The sequence below is a fragment of the Alnus glutinosa genome, chromosome 13 (assembly GCF_958979055.1).
Source record: "Alnus glutinosa chromosome 13, dhAlnGlut1.1, whole genome shotgun sequence".
In the NCBI taxonomy this organism is placed as follows: domain Eukaryota; kingdom Viridiplantae; phylum Streptophyta; class Magnoliopsida; order Fagales; family Betulaceae; genus Alnus; species Alnus glutinosa.
The window spans coordinates 21,355,009-21,376,996 of record NC_084898.1 but is presented as its reverse complement, the minus strand read 5'-3'; the positions used below and the strand labels follow the sequence as shown (position 1 = coordinate 21,376,996).

Below are 21,988 nucleotides of genomic sequence, written 5' to 3'. Positions count from 1 at the left end.
AACTGTTTCACCATTGTTAACAATTCATCCTTATAAAAAATTACGTACACCACTTCATATGTGCACAAAATGATAAAAATACAAAATTACATCAAAAGTCACATACTAATGGCTGCACAACTTCATAAACAAAAAAAAAAAATACCAAATGTTAATGTTTCAAAAGTTAAGTGTGTGTTAATGTATCAAATGTTAATGTCTCAAAGTTTGTGATTGTGAATCAATTTTTGAATCCTGCTGTAATCCTCTTTGTATTTGGTCCACTGTGGTTGAGGGTCCCCCAAGCTGCAACACCATAAACAAGTTAAACAAAATAAAAATAAAAAATGACACTAAGGAACCTTAAAAGGTAAAACAACTAAAGGCAGCTTCCAAGAACATAAATTCATCCCATTGTGACTTACTATACCCAGCATTATAGACGAGTCAAATTATTAAATAAAGGATTTTTAGGATAGTAAATCACCTTATTTACTTATTATTCATCTGAAAAATCTGATTTGCGTAACGAAATCAAGGAAAGAAATAGAAAACAGAAGAAATTTGATAGAAATGAACTACATTTCTCGCATTTGTACAAAACAGCTGTCTTTAATGACCTGATTTTTAAATACAGTGAGTGCATGTACAAAATAAAACAGCTAGATAATCACATCCTGTACAAAATAAGATGACAATACAAGTCCAACAACACCTATAGGCTATAGTGCCTCTTCAAAATCCAATATTACAACATAAAGATATAGACTTCTTTATATCCTAATAACATATAATGCTAGAAACAAACTTAAAAAATCCAATGGAAAGGCTAGAGCAATTTGATAGTGTTTCTTCATCGATCGGTACTTTTATTTTTCAACGCCAACTGCATGCATTCCCTCTTAAGCAATTTTCATATCCATGTTTGCCTTGCATTTGCTATTCTCTATTGCGTTGTTCTTCGTAATTGTAGCTTGTAACCTTTCATTTTCATCTTTTGGCCACTCGCATCTCTCTTGCAACCGCTTCAATACTCTTTAACAACTCTACATTCCTGTAAAAAAATGTCTTTGCAATTCAACAACGCGAAACAAGCTTATGTTAAAACAAGTATTTTTTATATATATATAAGAAGCTTGTGTTAAAATATGGTCTAAGATTTGTTTCATTCAATTAACAATAACTATATTTGTTTTTATCCAATATAGAACAAATTGGAATAACTTATCTAAGCTGGTTGCTTTCAAATCAGCAACTATGTAGAAGTCATATTCTCCCTCTTTATATTGATACCCGATAGGTCCATAATTTTATTTTCTACAATGCATGCATCAGGAGTTGCTAGAGGAAGTGGGTTGCAGAATATAGGAGCCTATGTCAACCTTGGTATTATCTGGTTGGGACTCCAATAGGTGCTATCCTGGCTTTTGTTTTACACTTAGGAGGCAAAGGCCTTTGGATTGGATTAGCGACAGGATCTACTGTACAAGCAACTCTGCTTGCTCTCACAACAAGTTTCAACAATAGAAAAAATCAACATTTGAGAGAAACCTAACAGGACATACAGCAAAAAATACATGCTAGCTCATTTTCCTTCAAAGTACACTGCCAATATTCATTCAAAACTCAAATTAACGCCTACCCATACCGAGAAATCAAGAAAAAACCATCGATAAATCACATAGAGAGAGAGAAATCAAGAAAAACCTATGAACATATCTGTGGAATTCTTGGATCTTGGTCACTAAAATAATTCTTGGATTCTTGTAGAGCAAGTAACACACCAATCCAAGGAAAAAATCCGTTGTTTCTCAAAAAAAGAAAAAAGAAAACCCATAAACCGACGGGGAAAAAAAAAATCTAACTTTCAAGAACAAAACCAAATCCCAGGTATCAATAACTTTAAACAAACCCATTTCTTACCTACCCATACCGAGAAATCACTTCAAAAACCCATGAATCATGAGAGAGAGAGAGAGAGAGAGAGAGAGAGAGAGAGAACCTAAAACAGAATGGAAAATGTGAACCTAAGACAAAATATTAAACATAATTTTCCAACAAAAATAATGGACTTGCAATAGACAAAAAAAAAATTAAAAACAAAAAGGAATTGATTCATATCAGAGAGAGATTATTCACCAAAAACATAGCAATTCATGCATATTATTGAGATAATTCCAACTCAAAAATAAAGTCATTCAGGCCAAGAGAGGAGACTAGCACATGCTAATGTTTATTTCTTGAAATTTGGTGATATGTGGCTAAACAAGTCTCAAACGAGAGACAATTGTTCTTCTGCTCATTTGTATCAAGCTTGAATATCTGAGAGTTCATTTGAATCGATGTTTTGGTTTAATTGGTTCCCAAATAAAAACCTAAAATATTCAAAACTTGTTTTAAGCGTTACCTTTTCATACATTTTGTGACCAAACAAGAATAATAACACCGTCACAATGGGTAGCTCAATCGGCTGGGGACTACGCCTCATGCAGCGGAGGTCACTAGTTCGAATCCCCCCTCCCCCTCTTGTATGGACATTTAAAATAATAATAATACCAAATAAAATTGCTCACATTTCTAAAGGATATAAATATGAAAGATCTTCTATATTTAGAAAGGTTTCAACCATAACATCTTCAGACCTCTAACTATCAACTAAATACCAATTACCAAGATAGGTAAACCATTCTCACAACCTCATTTTGACCAAAAGTCCAGATATGAGGAAGATCTGAATTAAAAAAAATAAAAAAGAAAGAAAGAGAGAGATTACAGGACTTGAGCATCTTTTGGATCTGAAAAACATAAATAATGCTGAACAATGAAAAAAATAATTAAATTTCAGAAAAAAAAAAAAAAAATTCACAGAAAAAATCAAAGAAACAAGGCATACCCATATCAGCATTTTGAGCAACTAGCAAGGGAATGTGGAATATCTACACAGATAGATAAGCACGGCGTTGCGGCGTGCGGCGTGCTCGGCGTTGTCATGGTCGGAATGGCATTCGGCCGGAGGTGAGGGGAGAAGATGGAGAAGCGTGGGAGAGGAGATGAGGAGAGGGAAAAAAATTGGGAGAAATGAAATGCTTATTAACCTAAATGGCTCCAGATTTCAATTTTTTTTTTAATAAAAAAAGAAAAAAAATTGTGCAACGTGAGACGAGGGTCGGACGAGCGTCTACCCTCCCCTCCCCTCCCCTTTTCCCCCCTTGTTGGTACGGATGATCAGACACTGAAATGGTTGGCTTCTTCTATTTCCATTTTACTCCCAACATTTCAGTTTATTTTCTTGTTTTTGTTTTTGTTCTTCAATATTAAAAGGTTGAGGGTAAAATAGGAATAGGCTGAATTCTATTCCCATTTTACCCCCAAGCTTTCAGTTTTTTTCTATTTTTTTTCGTTTTTATATTGAAAGACCGGGGTAAAATAGGAATAAAAAAATGTTGAATTCTTTTTCCGACTTCACACTTTCCCGTACTAATACAAACAGGAAAAAAAGGAAGGGAGTGGAGAGGGGAGGGATTTAAAAAAAGAAAAATCGCGCCAACTCTGAAACCCGAAACACTCAACAAACCCCACCCCACCCCTCCCCTCCCGTCTCCTCTCCTTTCCCAATTCCTTTTTTATCATTTCCAATCCCTCTCAATTCTCAACCCAGTATTAGAACCTCTCTCTCTCTCTCTCTCTCTCTCTCGATACTCAGAAACCTAATCCCCGTATCGGCCATTAAACCCAGAAACTGAGCGTTAAACCCATTTTCCTCAAGGTCCCCTCTATTTTCACTTCTCCCCTAATATATATTTCCCGAGATTTCTTTCCCAAACCACCCCACTCTCCTTCCCTATCTATTACCACTCTAGCAACCATGGATCGCCGCGAAGGCCAAGCCACCACAGCGACACCAAGCTCGAAGACTGAAGTTCCCGTCGTCGAAGACCCAGAAAAAGACGGTACCGTTTTCAAGCACTCACACATCAAATAGAAATGATTATGTGTATGTACATTTACGTGTATGTTTATGGCTGGATTAGCCAGGGAAAGGTAACTCAAAGAGAAAGAGTTAAATAAATTACTGGGCTCGGCAACATTGAGTGGTCAAATCTTTCATAATTCGTTAATTTATGTTTCTTTTTGATGAATAAGCTTTTCATTAATGAAAAACACAAAGAATACAACACACACTCCAACAAGTTTATAATACCAAACTGAACCCAGAAAACAAAATACACCATCGTACAAACCAAACAACCCGCTACCCACACATAGCCCAACCCCATCAAAAAAGGAATTCCCAAACAAACAACCAAAACAAGAAACACAGAAACTGGGTGTGTTTGTTAAATGGCTGTGTTGTGAAATTTTTGTTTGAATAGTAGCAAGAAGTAACTGAAGTGATATAAAGAATAAAAAAGTTAGGAATTATTTTATAAAAAAATGAAAAAGTTTTGTTTTGTAGTAGGTTTTTAATTTAAATAGTAATAATAAAAAAAAAAGTTAGAATGTTTTGAATTTGATTTTTCTGGGAGAAGTGAAAAGAAAATAGAGAGTAAGATGAGAGTGTTGCCAAACACAAAAACTTTGTCATCCAGTATCTGCCAACACACTCAATGGGATGCCCCAATTTCCACAATGCTTGACATTCATTGAGTTGTAGCTGAATTTCCCTTTCCCCCTTCCAATGATTCTTGAACCAATCTCCCAACAAATAGTTTTCAGAATTTGTTCTTCAGATTTCACATTATAACAAAATTTAAGGCTATTCCGATGCTTTCAAATATTGTACACGGCAGCTCCAAAAACCAACTTGCAAAGAATGCTTTTCAGCTTTTTTCCCTTCCAATTCTTTTCACCATCCCTCACAATCTCATCCCATCCGAATCTTATGGGGATTACAAGGCATTTGAGCATAACCACACTCCTTAATCTTTTGCTCCACCCACGTTCAAAAAATAAATGTTCCTTACACTCAATGGAATGGTGACAAAATAAGCACTTCATATCCCCTACCAAACCCCATTTCAGCGTTAAATTTACACTCAATTTATGTTTCTTTATATATACTAAATTGAAGATTTATATGATTTCTTTGATTTATGTGATTACCCTCCCTGATTTATGCACTTGTAGTAATTATTTCTTTGAGTAATATAAGTGTGTGCCCGAGCGGGGAATAGGATTCCTTAGTGAAATACAAAGGACCCTTCTTCATCTTCAAAAACTCAGGGAGAAAAAAAAAAAAAAACAGAGAGACCCATTTGAGAGACTGATAGAAAATTAAAATTTCAATTTCACTTTCAACTCCGCTTCCACTTTGGCTTGGTTCTCGGCTGAATGGAATTAAGTAAAAGTTCTTTTTATAAAATGTATATTAAAAAAAGAATTTGCATTTAGAATTATGTTTAATAAGTCTTTCTCATTTTTCAATGTATAGAACAAAAGTCTTGATTACAGGGATCTCTACCCCGTCTGTTAACTCACAAGATTTGTTTCCTTTTTCAGTCCAATTGCCAAACTCAATGGCTATTCAAACCCTTCCATCACCTTCAAAACCTCGTCGGAGTCATGACGTTTTCTTAAGTTTTAGAGGTGAAGATACCCGAAAAAACTTCACCGATCACCTTTACACAGCCTTGGATCAAGCCGGAATTCGCACCTTCCGAGATGACAATGAGCAGCTTCCAACAGGGAATGACATATCTACCGAACTGCTCAATGTAATACAAGGATCAAGGATTTCTATTGTGATTTTCTCCAAAAACTATGCTTCCTCCACTTGGTGCCTTAACGAGCTTGTGGAGATAGTTCACTGTAAGAATACCATAGGCCACACTCTTATTCCTATTTTTTATCACGTGGACCCCTCGGAAGTCCGAAAACAGACTGGGACTTTTGAGAAAGCATTTGCTAAGCATGAAGAGCAGTTTCACACCGATATGAAGAGGGTGGGGAGGTGGAGACAAGCTCTTACCGAAGCTGCGAACTGTTTCGGCTTGGATCTGAAGAATGCAAACGGGTAATATACTATGGTTTATTGTGCTTTTTTTGCATTTTATATCATTGTTTGTCCTTTTTTTTTTTCTTCTTTTAGACGAAAATTGAAAATAAAAGATTGAAGTTGAGCTAAAAATGGATTGACAAAAATTTGAGAAAATTTTCTCAAGATTATCTTAGAATCCAAATCTGATCTAAATTTTCCATCAATCAAAAGAATTTCAAATTAATTTGGCATATATACTTCAATCATTGTGAAAATACGTACATCTTTTACTTGGACAAATTCTAATTACTGATGAGTGACCGAAATTTTGATCACTCCTCAATCATCATGTTTTTATAAGCTACTAACCCACATTTATCTAAAATTATTTGGGAATGGGGAAGTGTGATAGGTGATGTTGTAAACAGTAGCAACTCTACCGACTGGGAGCAAAGTAAACAGTATTTCAAGTTTATCCAAGAAAATAAAAGAGATTGATTAAGGAGTGCTGGTGCAATTCAATTTTCCCATATAATTCTAGATTGTTTTGTTGATGTAAAGTTCTTGAACAAGAGATTTTTCTAACAGATATGAAGCAAATATAATTAAAGAGTGAAAAATTTCATGTTTTTTGACCTATTCTGAGAACACGACCTGCATTGTTCCTATCAAAATGGTGTTTTCAGAAAAAACCTGTTTCTGGGGTCAATTTTTTAAGTATTGAAAATAATAACCATTCAGCCAAATATATTTTGTATTCATATGTTTTCTTGTTTCTAAAAAACAGAAGACTATTTTTTTTTTTTTTTTTTTTGAGAATAATTCTGTTTAGACTTTATTATTCTCAAGATTCAAAATTCTTATCAATCAAACAGATTCATCAAGTAAACTAAAGAGTGACATCAATTATTCACTCATTAAATGTGTGAAATGTCTTTTTTACCCTCTAAATAATAAAACAAACGATAAGAAAGAAGAATATAGTTAACAGTTAAATCATATATTATTCTTCTTTAAACTTATCAAAAATAACAATAATAATAAAAAAAAAAACTATTTTCTTTATCTTAAACATCCAAACAAAAAAAGAAAAAGAAAAAATGAAAAAAAAACCTATCCATTCCATTCTATTCCATTTCTTCTTAATCAATCATGTACTTTTTTTTTTTTTTAACCGTTGTGCTTGTTTTATTGAACTATATTTCGTTTGAATCATAATGATTAGGTATGAAGCAAGGCTCGTCCAGAAGATCCTTAAAGACGTTTCGCGTAAGGTACCCTACTCACTTGAATGTTGCCATGCACCCAATTGGAATATATTCTCGTGTTGAAGAAGTGAAACCTTTATTAAATCTTGGAACGAGTGAAGTGAATTTATGGGATAGGTGGAATAGGTAAAACAACCATAGCAAAAGCCGTCTATATATAACCAAGTATGTGATGGATTTGAAGGAAGCAATTGTCTTTTAAACATTATATAAATTTCAGATCAGTCCAATGGTTTGGTTCATTTACAAGAACAACTTATATTTTTTGATATCTTGAAAACGAAGAATTTGAAGATCGGTAGTATTGATAGAGGAATCAAATTGACTAAGGAAAGATTTCTTTGCAAAAGAGTTCTTGATGATGTGGATCACTTGAAACAACTACATGCATTAGCCAGAAACTCTGAATGGTTTGGTCCAAGAAGTAGAGTCATTGTAACAACTAGAGATGAACATTTGCTAACTGAACTAGGAGTACATGAAAAATAGAAGGTTAAAGAATTGAATCCTTTGGAGTCTCTTCAACTTTTCAATTGGCATGCCTTTAGGATGGCCCATCCAATAGAAGATTACCTGGAGTTTTCAACTTCTGTGGTGACTTACAGTAGCTCTTAAAGTTTTGGGTTCTTATCTATTAGGCAGAAGCATTATTGAATGGAAAAACACATTGGAAAAATTACCAAAAAAAAATAAAAATTCCTCACATGAGATTTAGAAAATACTTAGAATAAGCTTTGAGTCACTAGATCAAAATACAATGGACATATTCCTTGATATATTCCTTTTTTATTTTTTATTTTTTATCGGTATGGACAAAGAATATGCCACTGCAATACTCAATGGTTGTGATTTCTTTCAAGATATTAGTATCAATATTCTCATTGAGGGGTCTATGATCTTAAATCCGGAACTCTTTAGATCAAGCTTGCAACTGATTCTAATAATGTCTAAATCACTTTAGTGTTTTTCACCTTTTAATTAATTAGGAAAAATGCAAAATCAGTCCTTGTATTTACACCGATTTATAATAAGTTCCTTGTGGTATAAAAATTTGCTGAGAACTTATTGTGGAATGCAACAAAAGCAAATAGGGGTCCATACTCTTAATTTCCATATAAAATTTCAATGAAATTCATTAGCGTGCCACGTCGATCCAATTGTATAATAACACGTGTCCAGTTTAATTACTCACTACCAAAAAATAAAAACACGTAGGAATTACCACATCATTTATCTAAGCAATGTTTGTAAGATGTCATCCCCATCCGCCATGCATGTTAGCAAGGTAGAGTAAAAACCTAAGCTTGGTTCTTCAGCACACCGTTCGTGTTCTTTACTCTACCTTGATGAAACTAATGTTGCTGGATATATTTCATGTTGAAAATAATAACATTTGTTTAATACTTAATTGGTATCTTTGAACGTTGAATATTCTTTAGGATTTTTTTTTTGGCTTTTGCGTTTTCTAAGTAATTAATCAGGGTCCATGGACGTACGGTAATAATATATATATATATTAATCATATGGACATGCTGCTCTATGCTCAACTTATGTGTTATTTGGGAGATTGTTATTGTCAACTAATATGTGTTTTGTTTTGCGGCAAATGTATGCTGATTTTAGATGTCATCAAAACGTTGGGAGTCGCGGGAATGCAACTGTGGTACAAAAACATATCTAACGACTTCATATACCAAAGACAATCTGGGAAGGCGGTTTTTTGGATGCTCTCGATATAAAGAAAGATCACGTTGCTCTTTTTTTGAATGGTTTGACCCTCCTATTTGTGCACGCGGCGGCAAGCTTATACTTGATATGAGAAAAAGGATTAAGAGTTTGGAAGAACAACTTCGTAAGCAAGCGGCAAAATTAAGGCGTGCACGTGTCCGTTTAATTGTGTCATAGGGCTTATATGTTGCACTTGTATGTGTTCTTTTTATATTACCTAGAGGAATTAATCCACTATCTTCGCCCTTTTAGTAACAATGTTTGAGAAAACGTGGCCGGCTGTGGCCACAAGATTCATCCACTATAATCCTATTTCTAATATATAGAATATATAGACGACTTTTTTTACGTAGTAACTTTTGTATATGAGCTTAGACGCTTCCCAATTTATGTATCAACTAATGTATTAGTCTTGTTGGTTGTAATTAACTAATTTGTTAAAATACTTATGATTTTCCTAGTTCCTCATGATTGGTGAATAATACGTGTAACGACCCACCCTCAACGACACAATATTGTTCAGTTTTTGCTTTCCCAAATTAGACTTCTTAGGAGGTCACCCATTCTAGTACTACTCTCGCAGAAGCACGCTTAACTGCGGAATTTTGATTGGTTCATGGTTATCACGGCTTTAAAACGCGTTATGTCAAGAAGAGTATGAATATACATATAAGCACATATCCGTTCTCATACTCAGGCGATGTGGGACGTCACAATCACCCCCTATTGGGACCCAGCGTCCTCGCTGGCGACCCTCATGGGCTAGTGCACGCTCCCCTAATCTCAGGCTGGACAGTGGTTCTGATATCATTTTTAATGATCTAGGAAAAAGAGCTAGCTAGTAGTAGCCACATCTGCGCTATCACCTCAAAATGACTAGTCAATTTGGAGTTTCCATAGAATCCCTTATAAAGCTCAGTTTCACCTAATAACTAGGCAATATAAGACTTAGCACTCATAAACCATCCACTCTATACGGGTTACTCCTTATCTTCCCAATGCGGGACAAGGGTGTTATAAACTCTAACCCTTAAAGTCCTTACGTCCTTGTTAGGGCCACGTCACATGGTGCTCCAATACCATATGGTCTGGCGTTATTAAATGGCTTTGATACCTATTCATCTCTTCCCAATATGGGACCGAGGTATTACAAACTCCCTCTTCAACCCTTGATGTCCTCATCAGGGCCATGTCATGCGGTACTCCAGTACCATATGGTCTTACGCTAGTAGATGGCTCTGATATCATTTGTAATGACCACGCTCAATGACATAATATTATCCGCTTTTGGCTCCCCCAAACCAAACTTTTTAGGAGGTTACACATCCTAGTACTACTCTCGCAGAAGCACGCTTAATTGCGGAGTTCTAATAGATTCATGGCAATCACGGCTTTAAAACGCGTTGTGTCAAGACGGGTGCGAATATACATACAAGCACACACTCAGGCGATGTGGAACGTCACAATCACTCCCTCTTGGGACCCAATATTCCTGCTGGCGATCCTCATGGGCTTGTGCACGTTCTCCCATCTTAGGCTAGGCAATTACTCTGATACCATTTGTAATGACCTAGGGAAAAGAGCTAGCTGACAGTAGCCACATCTGCGCTATCACCCCAAAAGAACTAGTCAATTTGAAATTTTCATAGAATCTAAGCCTAGTTTCACCTAGTAACTAGACAATATGAGATTTAACACTTATGAGTAGCTTTTATAAATCACTCACTCTATGTGGGCTACTTCTCATCTTTCTAATGTGGGACAAGGATGTTATAAACTCCAACCCTTAAACCTCATCTTTCTCAGGCTGCTGGGACTACCCTCATCAAGTCTGTTGCTAATTCCATCCCTTCATATGTTATGTCTCTATTCTTGCTACCCAAAGGTTTTTTCCTTGAAGCTGAATGCTATTTTGTGGAAATTCTGGTGGAGTTTCCCACATAATAAGACTCATATAGTCCGTTTAGGTGTTGAATTCGAATATTATTCGAATTCACTGCGCGAATTACGGAGTTTGACTTTGTGAGATAAAATTTGAAAAAAATTGAAATTTTTTGAAAAAGTTGAATAAAATATAATTTGTTTTTGACTTTGGGAGGACTTGGAATCAGATCCATGGATTTCATGAATCTATCTTTGCTTGCTAGATTGGGCTGGAAATTAACTTCTAAGCAACCTCTACTTTGGGTGACTGCTCTTTCTGGTAAATACCTAAAGGAAGGCTCTGATTTCCTTAACACTACTATCAAACCCACTTCCTCTTGGATTTGGAAAGGCTTGTTGAAAGCAAGGGTTGTGGTTGAGAAAGGGGCTTGTTTAGCAATCTCCAATGGTCAACATGTGAACGTATGGACCTCTCCTTGGGTTCCCACTTGTTCTTCTTTTAGACCTACCCCCAATCCGAATCTGGTGGGATTCCCTGAGTACCATGTAGATGAGTTGATTGATCCTAATAACAGAAGTAGGAATGTCTCCTTGCTTCATGATCTTTTTGATATGGATTCTGTTACTCAAATTCAAAAAATCCATGTTCCACAGCTGGTGGATGCTGATAGATGGATTTGGACTCCTGCTGTCTCTGGGCAATTTTTTTTTTTTTTTTGATGAATAAGTAGAACTTTTTATTGACAAAAGAATCAACTATACAATAGAGTTCATAAAAAAGAGAACACCACAGAACACAATACAAACAGAAAATGTATCTGTAAACTCACAATCACAACTATTCAACAACACAAGCAAACACAAGTAAATTAGATCAGAATATCAACATCAATATTCCATTTGTGACATAGATGAACATTCTCCATGGTCTTCGGAAACTTCCCTTTCCCAGAGATCTGACTTCGAATTTCCCAGAAAATTTGCTTCAAGATCTGTTCTTCAGTTTTAGATGGCTTCCAAATTTTATCTCATTCCTAGCCATCCATAAGCTGTAGACAACAGAGCTTAGAATGAGTCTGCATATTGCTCCCAACAGGGTCTTAGTCTTCCACTTCTTGCTTCCATCAGCAATTAAATCCTCCCAACTATTAGGGAGGATCAAGATATCACATCGCTGGAAGCAAACCTTCCAGATCCGAGAACTGAACCCACAAGAGAAAAAAATATGATCCCTGCATTCATTCATACCTTTGCAGAAAACACAAGAAGTATCCCCTTTAAAACCCCAAGCGAACAACCGATCCCCTGTAGTAAGCCTATTATTAACAGCTAACCATAGGATGAGGGCTTGTTTAGGAATAGCATGATGGTGCCAAATCAGAGAATACCAACTCACAATAGCCTTTTACTGCCTAAGATGATTCCAAGTATCTGCGCAGACAAAAGAACCAGATCGACCTATAGTCCAAACCGGATTATCAACAGCTCCAAGAGACACTTCTGGCAACCTGCTTTGGATGGTTACTAAGTCCTCAGAGCGTGCAGGCTTCCAACACCACTTTCCCTACTTCAAGACAAAGTTTAATTTGGCTTCCATTTTGCTATTAGAGTCATAAATCACTCTATAACCGAATCTGTCAATTAAAACACCACAAGGGTGCCAGTTATCAAACCATAAATGGATCTGGCCACCATTCCCCACATCAAATCTGAGAAAATTTCTGGCTAAACCTCTAAGCTTTAACAGTTTTCTCCAGCACCAGGAACTGTTTTGAGGAATGCTTACATTCCAGAAGCTCTTCCCCTTAAGCAAGTATTCCTTAATCCATGCAACCCATAAAGATCCAGATTTAGCAAAAAGACTCCATATATGTCTTATCACAGAGGAAATATTCCAAATCTCCACATCTTTCAACACCAAACCCCCCTCTTTTTTAGGAAAACAAATTTCAGTCCAAGACACCTTAGCCTTTGCAGCATTGCCATCATTTCCATTCCATAAGAACCGGTTGAACTTTTGGCTAAGATCCTTAAGAATCCTCCTAGGAAGAATAAAGATACCTGCCCAGTAAACCTGAATGCTGTACAAAATAGAGGAAATAAGCTGCAATCTCCCTGCAAAAGACAGATTCTTGGAGGTCCAAGAATCAATACGACCTGCAATTTTATCAAGAAGAACTTTTCAGTCCACAGCCGAGAGCTTGGAGGATGAGGGGGACTCCAAGATACTTGACAGGCAGGTGTCCTTCTCTCATCTGCAATTCAGCCAACAAAGATGATTTCACTCTATCAGAAACACTGAGCAAAAGAGAGAGCTTTTTGAAGGATTGGCTTTCAAACCTGAAAGCATCTCAAACTCCAACAAAGCAGCTTTAATAATGGATATAGAGGAAAGGCTAGCATCTGAAAATATCAGCAAGTCATCCGCAAAAGAGAGATGAGTAAGCTGCAACCGAGAACATCTATAATGGTAATTGAACCCTGATCCTTCTCTAGTATGCTCCTCCATCAATCTAGAGAAAAGCTCCATAGCAAGAACAAATAAGTAAGGGGATAAAGGATCTCCTTGCCTCAAACCCTTTCCCCCTTTAAAGGATCCCACCAAAGTTCCATTGAGGGCAATGGAAAACCGGGGAGAGGTAATACATCTCTTGATCCAGTTTGTAAATTTAGGAGGGAAACCAAAACAGGAAAGACAATGAACTATAAAATCCCAGTCCACAGAATCATATACTTTCATTAGGTCTACTTTCCTAGTGCATCTGGGGCTACCACCATTCCTATGATAATTCCGAACAAGTTCTTGAGCCAACAGGATATTCTTAGATATGCGTCTACCTGGTATAAAAGCTGATTGAGTCCTACCAATCAGGGAATCCAGAAGAGGCAGCATTCTGTTTGAAAGAATTTTAGATATGCATTTGTAAACAACATCACAACATGCAATAGGTTTGAAATCCCCCAAGACAAAAGCGTTTGGCTTGTTAGGAACCAAGGTTAAATCTCTGGGCAATTTTCAGTTAAGTCAGCTCATGAAGTTGTCTCTCTCACTTCCCACAGCAGGACCTGTCATTTTCTTCCTGAAATTTGGAATTGTTTATGGAGTCTGAAGCTTCAACACAGATTGAAGCATCTTATTTGGAAGATATCTTGGAACTTATTGCCTGTTGGAGCTAATATTGCTCGTTTTTTTCCTTCTGAGGATCAAACTGCCTGGGTCTGTCTGTTTTGTAAAGATGCTCAAGAAACTATTTCTCATGTTTTTCTTGATTGTTCTTTTGCTAGAATTTTCTGGAATAGTTCATCTTGGCCTCTTGACTCTTTTTTTCCAGCAATCTCCCTATTTATGAGTGGATCTCTGCAGTTATTTATTCTCATAAGAAATTGGCTATTCCAATTCATGAAACTTGACAGTTCCAGCTTATTGCAACCATCACTCTTGATCACATTTGGTATGTGAGAAACCAATTAGTGCACAATGGGATTCAACCAGTTTTAGCAAAGTCTCTTCAGTAGATTTTTATTACTGTGAAGCATCACAACCTTGCTTGGGTTAATGCCTGTATCATCTTCTCTATGGAATCTCCCTCTCCCGGGAACAGTCAAAGCCAACTTTGATGTTGCAGTGAAGTCTGATTTTGCTGTGGCTGCTATGGTCCTCAGTGATTTCAATGGTAATATTGTCCAGGCGATTACTAAACGCCTCTCTTCCACAAATGCAGCTATAGGCAAGGCTCAAGCGGCTCTTTTAGCTATTCAATCAGCAGCTTCTCTTTGGGCGTACTCTCTCATCCTTGAAGGGGATGCCATCAACATCATTCTTGCTATTCAAAAGCCGGATCTTTTCAAAGATTGGAACTTTGCTTCTATTGTTTCGGATATCAACTTTTTTTTTGCTTTCTTTTCATAGCTGGAAAGCTAGTAAAGTCTCTAGAAGTGCCAATGTTTGTGCACATTTGTTAGCTAGATGAGCCGCTTCTAACCTAGTGTTCAGAAGCATTCCCAATTAGCCTCTCATTCTCTCTTTCATCCGGATCAAGAATGGAATCCCCCCTCCCCCGTTACCTTTTCCCTATTGAAAACTATTTCATGAATATTTAAGTTTATCACCGTGAAAATTTAAGTTTATCTTAAATTTGAATATTTCAACTTTCCCTCTATTTCTTTTATTACTTTTTGTCATACATTGAAAAGCTATGAGTATTTTGTGTGCTTTATAAGCATTTATCATACTCTTATGCTAGATAAAATTTTTGAGTATACATGTGTTAGTTGTGCTAGTTGTGTCACTCAGTGTCGCACTGGTTCGCATTGGTCGTCACACGCACGCACGCGTGTCACTTAGTCGCTTTAGACGCACTTCGCACACGAGATTATTAATTACATGTGTATTTTTTCTGATGTGTACAACCTTTTCTAACAGTAATATTTTTGAATACTTAATTGTTTTTCTAAACTGTCAGAAACTACTGTTTCTGAAATTTAGATAAAACTATATTTTTCCAGCATATTTTCTAAATCCTTTTTTTTTTCTTCATATTCTTTGCTGTTACAGAATTTCTGAATTCAGAATAATGTTCAGAATTTGCAATCTGCACATTACATTCAAGCAGTATTGTATCCTGATGACAAAATTGTTATATTCCCTTTTGCGAAACTTATTGTTTAAGTGGGAGGCAATATTTGTCTAAGAGACAGATTAACATTTGCCTTATTGTCCATTTTTTTTTTTTTCTACTTTCTTTAATTTTATGTAGTTCCACATCTTTATTTTCCAACATTCCCCATTTGATTAGAAAAAAAAAAATGACTTGAGAAAAAAAAAAAAAACCAACTTCGCCAGTACAGGCATTCAATCTCTATTGCAAGTGTAATTAAGAGCATATTGAACACTTAAAAGACTAGAAATTGAATCATTCAGTAGCATATTGTGCAATTTACTACAAAATCTAATTGATCACCGTTCCTTACAAAATCGATGATGGTCTCTATACAGGGGCAGTGATCGGCAGGGGACGAAAAACCGTCCCCTGCCCGTACCTTTTGGATAAAAAATAATTTATTTATTTTAATAAAAAAGTAACTTTTGATATCACATCAGAAGTTGTTTTTTGATACAAAAAGCATTTTTTTTTTATTATAAATGCCGGTTGGGGGATGGTTTTTCGTCCCCCAACAATCATTTCCCCTCTATACAGTATACAGACAAACAAAATACCAGCTTCATGTGCAATTTAATGAAGATCAGTAAAACAGAGTACAGACAACCCAAGATACCATCAATTCACATCACTGTTCCTTACAAAATATAACCACAACCCAACATTGTTCAATACAACCAATTCATTACAAAATGCAACTAGTTAGGATGTCTATTGTTTGGCCCTCGGCATCCTTTGTCTCCCTTCACTAGCCTGCCCCTCTACGTTAGATGTTCCAGACCCAACTAGTTGCAAAACCAAAGCATTAGTCACATTATTCTGCAGGTGCCTAGTTCATTGTAGTGTTCTAGTAAAACTTCCACTTGCACTTTGGTCCTAACTTTGGGCACTTTGGTATCTTTATTCAACGTCTAAGTCCATGTTGTAAGCTTGAGTTGTTGCTCTGTAAACAGTGTAAAGAAGTATTATTTGACTGAAGTTTTAACAAAAATGTTTGACCCCTCTCTCTCAAATCATATTAATTAGACATCCTCCCATTGAATTTATGACTTTTTAAATAATAATAAGGAATAAATGCAAAATTAGTCATTGTGGTTGGCCTAGATTACAATTCGTTCCATGCGAAATAAAAAATAATTTAGAGGTCCTTGGGATAGGCCAAGATAACAATTTAGTCCATACAGTCAAAACACTTGACAGATTTCATTAGTGTGTCATGTCAGCACCAATAGAATGATAACATGTGTCACTTCTAATAAAAAAATATTAATATTTTAAATATATAAAACCTAAAATTTTTTATTTTTTATTTTTAAAAAAATGGGGGTGGCTACGTGCTATCCTTAGCCCCATCTGGCCCATCCCGAGAACTTCTAAATTATTTTTTATACTATATGAAGCAATTTGTAACTTAAGCCAATCACATGGATTGATTTTACATTTATCTCTAATAATAATAACAAAATATTGTTTTCGTATTAGGTGTTTAACTTTTTATCAAATCACTCTCTATTGAGTTCAAAATCGTTTGAATCAATTTTAAAGGTTTAATCTGTTATCAAATTACTCGATTTTTCATAATTTTGTTAATTTTTTTTTTGCTGGAATGTAACATCTTACCTAATAGTATAGTATTGAGACATGTTAACAATGCCATTAACATCATTAAAAAAAAAAAAAAAAATGCTCCCATTTTTTTTTTCTATTTTTCCTAATGAGATTGTAAAAAAAAAAATCATTGTTAGATGAGCATTTACATAAATGCTATACATGACACAGTTATTGATAGAATGTTATAGCCTAAGAGCATCCTCATCGAGCTCGGCATTTCAAACTTTTCACCAAATTTTGGTGAAATTTCTCAAACTCCCCCTTGCATCAAGCTCTCTATCGTTTCACCAAATTACCGCTTGTCAGAATCCTTCTCCAAATCTAACGCCCAAAATCTCTACGCTATTCTATTCTTTAATATTTTTCTCATTCTCGCGCCTTTCTTCACCTTCTTCCCGCAAGATTTCTCTGTCACTTTCCTCAGCAAGATCTCTGTCACTTTCCTTTGCATCAAGCCATCAGCGAAAGGAAGCAAGCCACTGATTTTCCAAGCACTGGGCCAAGTCGTGCAAGCTACAAGGTGGGCTTTCGACGGGCGTGGACGAGATTGAGCTCAACGCCGATGCCGACAACGCAACCGGTGACAGAGCCGTCGACAAGGAAGATCCCAAACTCAAAACCGCTAACTTCACCGATGAAATAGGCGAGAAGCAACCGAATTTGACCCCGAATTTCCCTTCCCAAAGGTGAGTTTCATAAATTGTTTTCAATTGATTTAGGTTTTCAATTCATTGCAAAAAAAAAAAAAAAAAAAAAAGTTGATTTAGGGTTTGAAAAAGTTGATTTAGGGTCTACACTCGCCGCAAGCTTGAATCCGTTAATGGGTTCACAAAGATCAAGTCTTTTGGCTATTTGGGTTTCACGGTTTCTGGCCTAATTGGGAAATTCTATGTTCTTTTATGGGATGGGTGTGGCCGTTTATTCCTTTGAAGGGGTTGGGATTGTTTTGCTAGTAGAATCTGAGATGAAATGAGAAGATTGCAGAAAAATGGAACCTGCCGATGTAGTTTCTGTTCTGCTGAAGGGTTGATCCTGATTGTGTTGTTTCTGTTCTACTGTAGAGTTGTTTTGGTGTTTGCCGGTTCTTTTGTTGATTTTTCTGTTGTTTGGCTTGAGTTGATGGTGTTGTTGGTTGCTGCTGTTGTTTGTAGCTTGGATTATTTGGTTTTAAGGCTTGTATTCTGGCCTTGAGTTGTTCCTGTTTGGAACTTGTTTTTCAGTTTTTCTGGAAGTGTTGTTACTTGTTTTCCAATAAATAAGTTGCTTGGCTGGTTGTTGAAGACAATAAAAGTCTAGGCTAATTGTTGGTTCAATTAATTTAATTAAAGCATAGTGACTTGGCTGGTTGTTGAAGGGAATTAATGTTGGACGTTGGATGAAGGCTAGGGAATTTTAAAGTAGTTGATGAAGGAAACCAATTTTGACAGTTAAAATAGTTATTCTCAAAACTAATAAAATATAATATTTAGTTAAAATAAAGAAATATTTAGAGAGTTTGATATATGAAGTTTTTTAAAAGTAAGAGATAAAATCAAAAAAGTAGATTGTTTAAGCTAAATTTAGAGAAAATTTTGGAGTTTGATGAGGATGCTCTAATTGAAATAAAATAAAAGTTAATGACTACTAGAAGTCTAGAGACTAGACCCTATCAATCTACCATAATGAAATAAAATGGATAAAGGTGTGATATAGCATCATTATTATTATTATTATTATTATTTTATATATAATGTGGAATGTCGTAAAAGACCAACTCATTCCACTGAAAGAAAAAGTGAAAGCCACTTTAACTCTTTTATTTTAATTGTGGCAGAGAGCGCCGGTAAAAAAGTACTACCATGAGCCGTTAGAACTAAATAAATGAATAAATTTTTTTTTTCTCACTCCCTCCTTCCGCTTTTTAAAATTACCATTAAATTTATGTTGTCTATATGAGCCTCACACAAATTGCCACACAAATTCAATTATGATTATAAAAAGTGAGAAGATGAGAGAAAGACCGGAGAAAAATATATAACACGTCTCTTAGTACTAAAATACTTTTATCCCATAATTATTCTGTCAACGCACTTTTATCTCACTACTATTTTATTTGAGCAATGCTATAAGTCTCACTTGTATCCTTCAAAAAATTATGTGACTTTTAAAATCACGGTTTGATCAAAATTCAATAGTGATCTATCACAAATCAAATAGTGATTTTAAAAGTTACATCATTTTTTAAGGGACACAAGGGAGACTTGTAGCATTACTCATTTTATTTTGCTAACGTGACAGTATCAATCACGTCAATAGGGTTGGATGGTGGTGGGATAAAATTACGGTTTATAGCATTACTCTTTATTAATATTAAAAAGTGAGAATTGCTATACACCATACTTTTATTCCATTTTGTAAATGTGACATTACCAATTAGCTATTGTTTGAAAAAAAAAAAAAAAAATTAAGGTCTGATCGGTAGTGATACATCAATAAAGTGAGATAAAAGTATGATGTATATCATTACTCTTAAAAAATTATAATAAATGCTAAACACAACACATTTATCCCACTGTGCTAATGTGGTAGAGTGTAGTATCCATTGAATCGGCCATTATTTTTTTTTAAAAGAAAAAAAAAAAAAACTAATGACTGTTAGACTCTGTCATATAAGCATCGTTGGATAAATGTTTAGTATATAACATTACTAAAAAATTATAAGAGTAATGTTATAAACCACATTTTTATCTCACCACTATCTCATTTTGCCGAGATGACAATGTTAATCAATGATTTTTTTTTTTTTTTTTTTTTTTTTTTTTTTTTTTTAACAATAGCTGATTAACACTATTATGTCGTCAGAGTGAGATAGTTGTGATATAAAAGTGTGGTTTTTAGCATTACTCGAAGTAACGTTATAATACCACATTTTTATACCACAATACCAATGTGGCAGTCCCAATCAAGCCTTTAATTTTTTAACAAACTCACGCATGTGTCACAAAAACTCCTAAACAACTCGTGATTTCCTGCTGAAGATCCTTCGAATCGAAATTTGGTTTTTTGTGATGTATGTGGTGGTTTATACAATTTATTAAAGTTTAATATCAACCATCATTTTATATCCAAACTATGTAAAAGTCAATCCAAAATTACTAGGATTGCTTCCAATATACATTTCGAAACCAAGAAATTAAACGGTTATAATTAGGTACTCGTTAGAGAAGTTTTACAACTAAAACACAAGTGGATTTGAGCTAAAAAAAAAAAAAATGATTGGTATGGAAGAAGAGAAGGCACAAATAATGTAATTACCTATAGGTTCTCTCTTCTAGAGAGAGAAGCTCTTAACTTTCTAGAGAGAGAGAGCTACTGCTAGAGTCGTGTTCGCCGGGGGAGGGAGGCTTTTCGCCTCCCTACTCCCGGTCTTTTGTCCTCCAAGCTCATGCTTTGGAGTTTTTTGTCCCTCCCTGGCTTCACCAGTGGAGGTTGATTTTTCTCCCTACCATTAGGGTAGGGAGTTTAGTTCCCCTGAACTTGGTTTCGGTGGTGTTGTTGTTCTTCCGACTCTTTGGGGTTAGGAATTTTTTTTTTTTTTTCTTTTTTCTTTTCTGCTTTCTTTGGTTTTTCTTTTCTGTTTTCTAGCATGAAACTTCCTGTGTGTTGTTGGTTTGGATCCGGTTGTTTTCTTGAGTCCTTGGTGGTTTTCGTTTTCTTTGGTTGTTTTTTTTCTGTTTTATTTTGAGTGCCAGATCTGTGCGTTTCCACCGGTCTTATCCTGTCACGCGCTCCACAGCCGCTTCCGCGCGTCGTCCTCCGGTCCGATTGTCACAAACAGAGGTCGCGTCGTTATTCCCTGACCGGCGCGTGGCCTGCACGCACTGGGAACTTGGTTCCTGGTTTGGCGCGTGAGGGCTGTGCTTCGCTCCTCCGACCTTCCTTGTGGCTGTTTGGTGGTGGTCCGTGGTGGTTGGGTGTTGCTGGAGTCTCGGGATATGGCGCGTGTGTCGCACGCGCCGACTCAGGCAGTGACTGGTCCTTTCTGGCGATGGCAATGGAGTTTTTTGTTTGGATTGTATATTCTTTGTCTTTTCACAATGTATCTTTGCAATGGGCTAATATTGTATGGGCTTTTAGGTGGCTTTAAGCTAGACCAGGCTTCTTATCTTTAGTTGGGTTGTGCTTCATTGTATTGAGAGGTCCAATTTGTATGTTCATATAATATTAGACTGTTGTAATTGATAGCTGCTTTAAGTCGGGGTTCTCCCTGACTTTGTGGGTAGAGATTTTTTATCTCTACTCACTGCCATGGCCTTCGGCCAGTGTTTCCGCCTTTAGGGCGGTGTTAACACCTTCTGTTGTTCTGTTGTATTTGTGTAGACCTTTTGGTCTCTTGTAATCTTGTGTAATCCCTTTTGGGACTTTTATCAAGTTATGAAGGTGAAGTTCACTATTCAAAAATAAAAAAATAAAAAAAAATAATTTAATTACCTATATATCTCTGCATTTATCATCTGTCAAATGATGATTATCACTTGCAAATGCAAGACTTGTGCATATATGAAATTAACCCCACAAAGATTATTGTGTTTAGGCTCTATTCTACTATATTAATTGTTCAAACTTACGATATATTTCTAATGTAAAACTCAAATATTTCTACGTTCATAAATGTATAACGTGACTTCTCTACTCTAATAGAAGGAATTACGGTCCCATATTGAACTTAGCACGCAATTTCTATGAAAGTAGAGACTCCAAGGGTAGATTGTTTGCATTTAAGACAAATTAGAAAAAATTCCATGACCAATGTGGACGGTCCAATTCATGTAGGAAGCACTCCTTTGCACAATTTGTAATGTCCGGGAAATTATTTTGTAATTAAAGTATAAATTGAGTA

The 21,988-nt window shown here is 35.8% G+C and overlaps 1 protein-coding gene across 1 annotated transcript; it reads left to right on the top strand.

Moving 5' to 3' along the window:
• The first annotated feature begins 3,604 nt into the window (after positions 1-3,604).
• On the top strand, positions 3,605-9,325 carry LOC133853631 (disease resistance protein RPV1-like). Its single transcript, XM_062289619.1, has 4 exons — positions 3,605-3,929; positions 5,479-5,992; positions 7,182-7,230; positions 8,849-9,325. The coding sequence occupies exons 1-4, from the start codon at positions 3,845-3,847 to the stop codon at positions 9,128-9,130; spliced, it is 930 nt and encodes a 309-aa protein (XP_062145603.1). The 5' UTR covers positions 3,605-3,844; the 3' UTR covers positions 9,131-9,325.
• Positions 9,326-21,988: the final 12,663 nt, after the last annotated feature.

What these genes read in the sequence shown, in the direction of transcription:
- LOC133853631 (XM_062289619.1), top strand. Translation starts at nt 3,845, where the DNA reads ATGGATCGCCGCGAAGGCCAAGCCACCACAGCGACACCAAGCTCGAAG. An exon ending in CGAAGACCCAGAAAAAGACG is followed by an intron (nt 3,930 to 5,478) that starts GTACCGTTTTCA and finishes TTCCTTTTTCAG; the next exon opens with TCCAATTGCCAAACTCAATG. An exon ending in TTAAAGACGTTTCGCGTAAG is followed by an intron (nt 7,231 to 8,848) that starts GTACCCTACTCA and finishes TGCTGATTTTAG; the next exon opens with ATGTCATCAAAACGTTGGGA.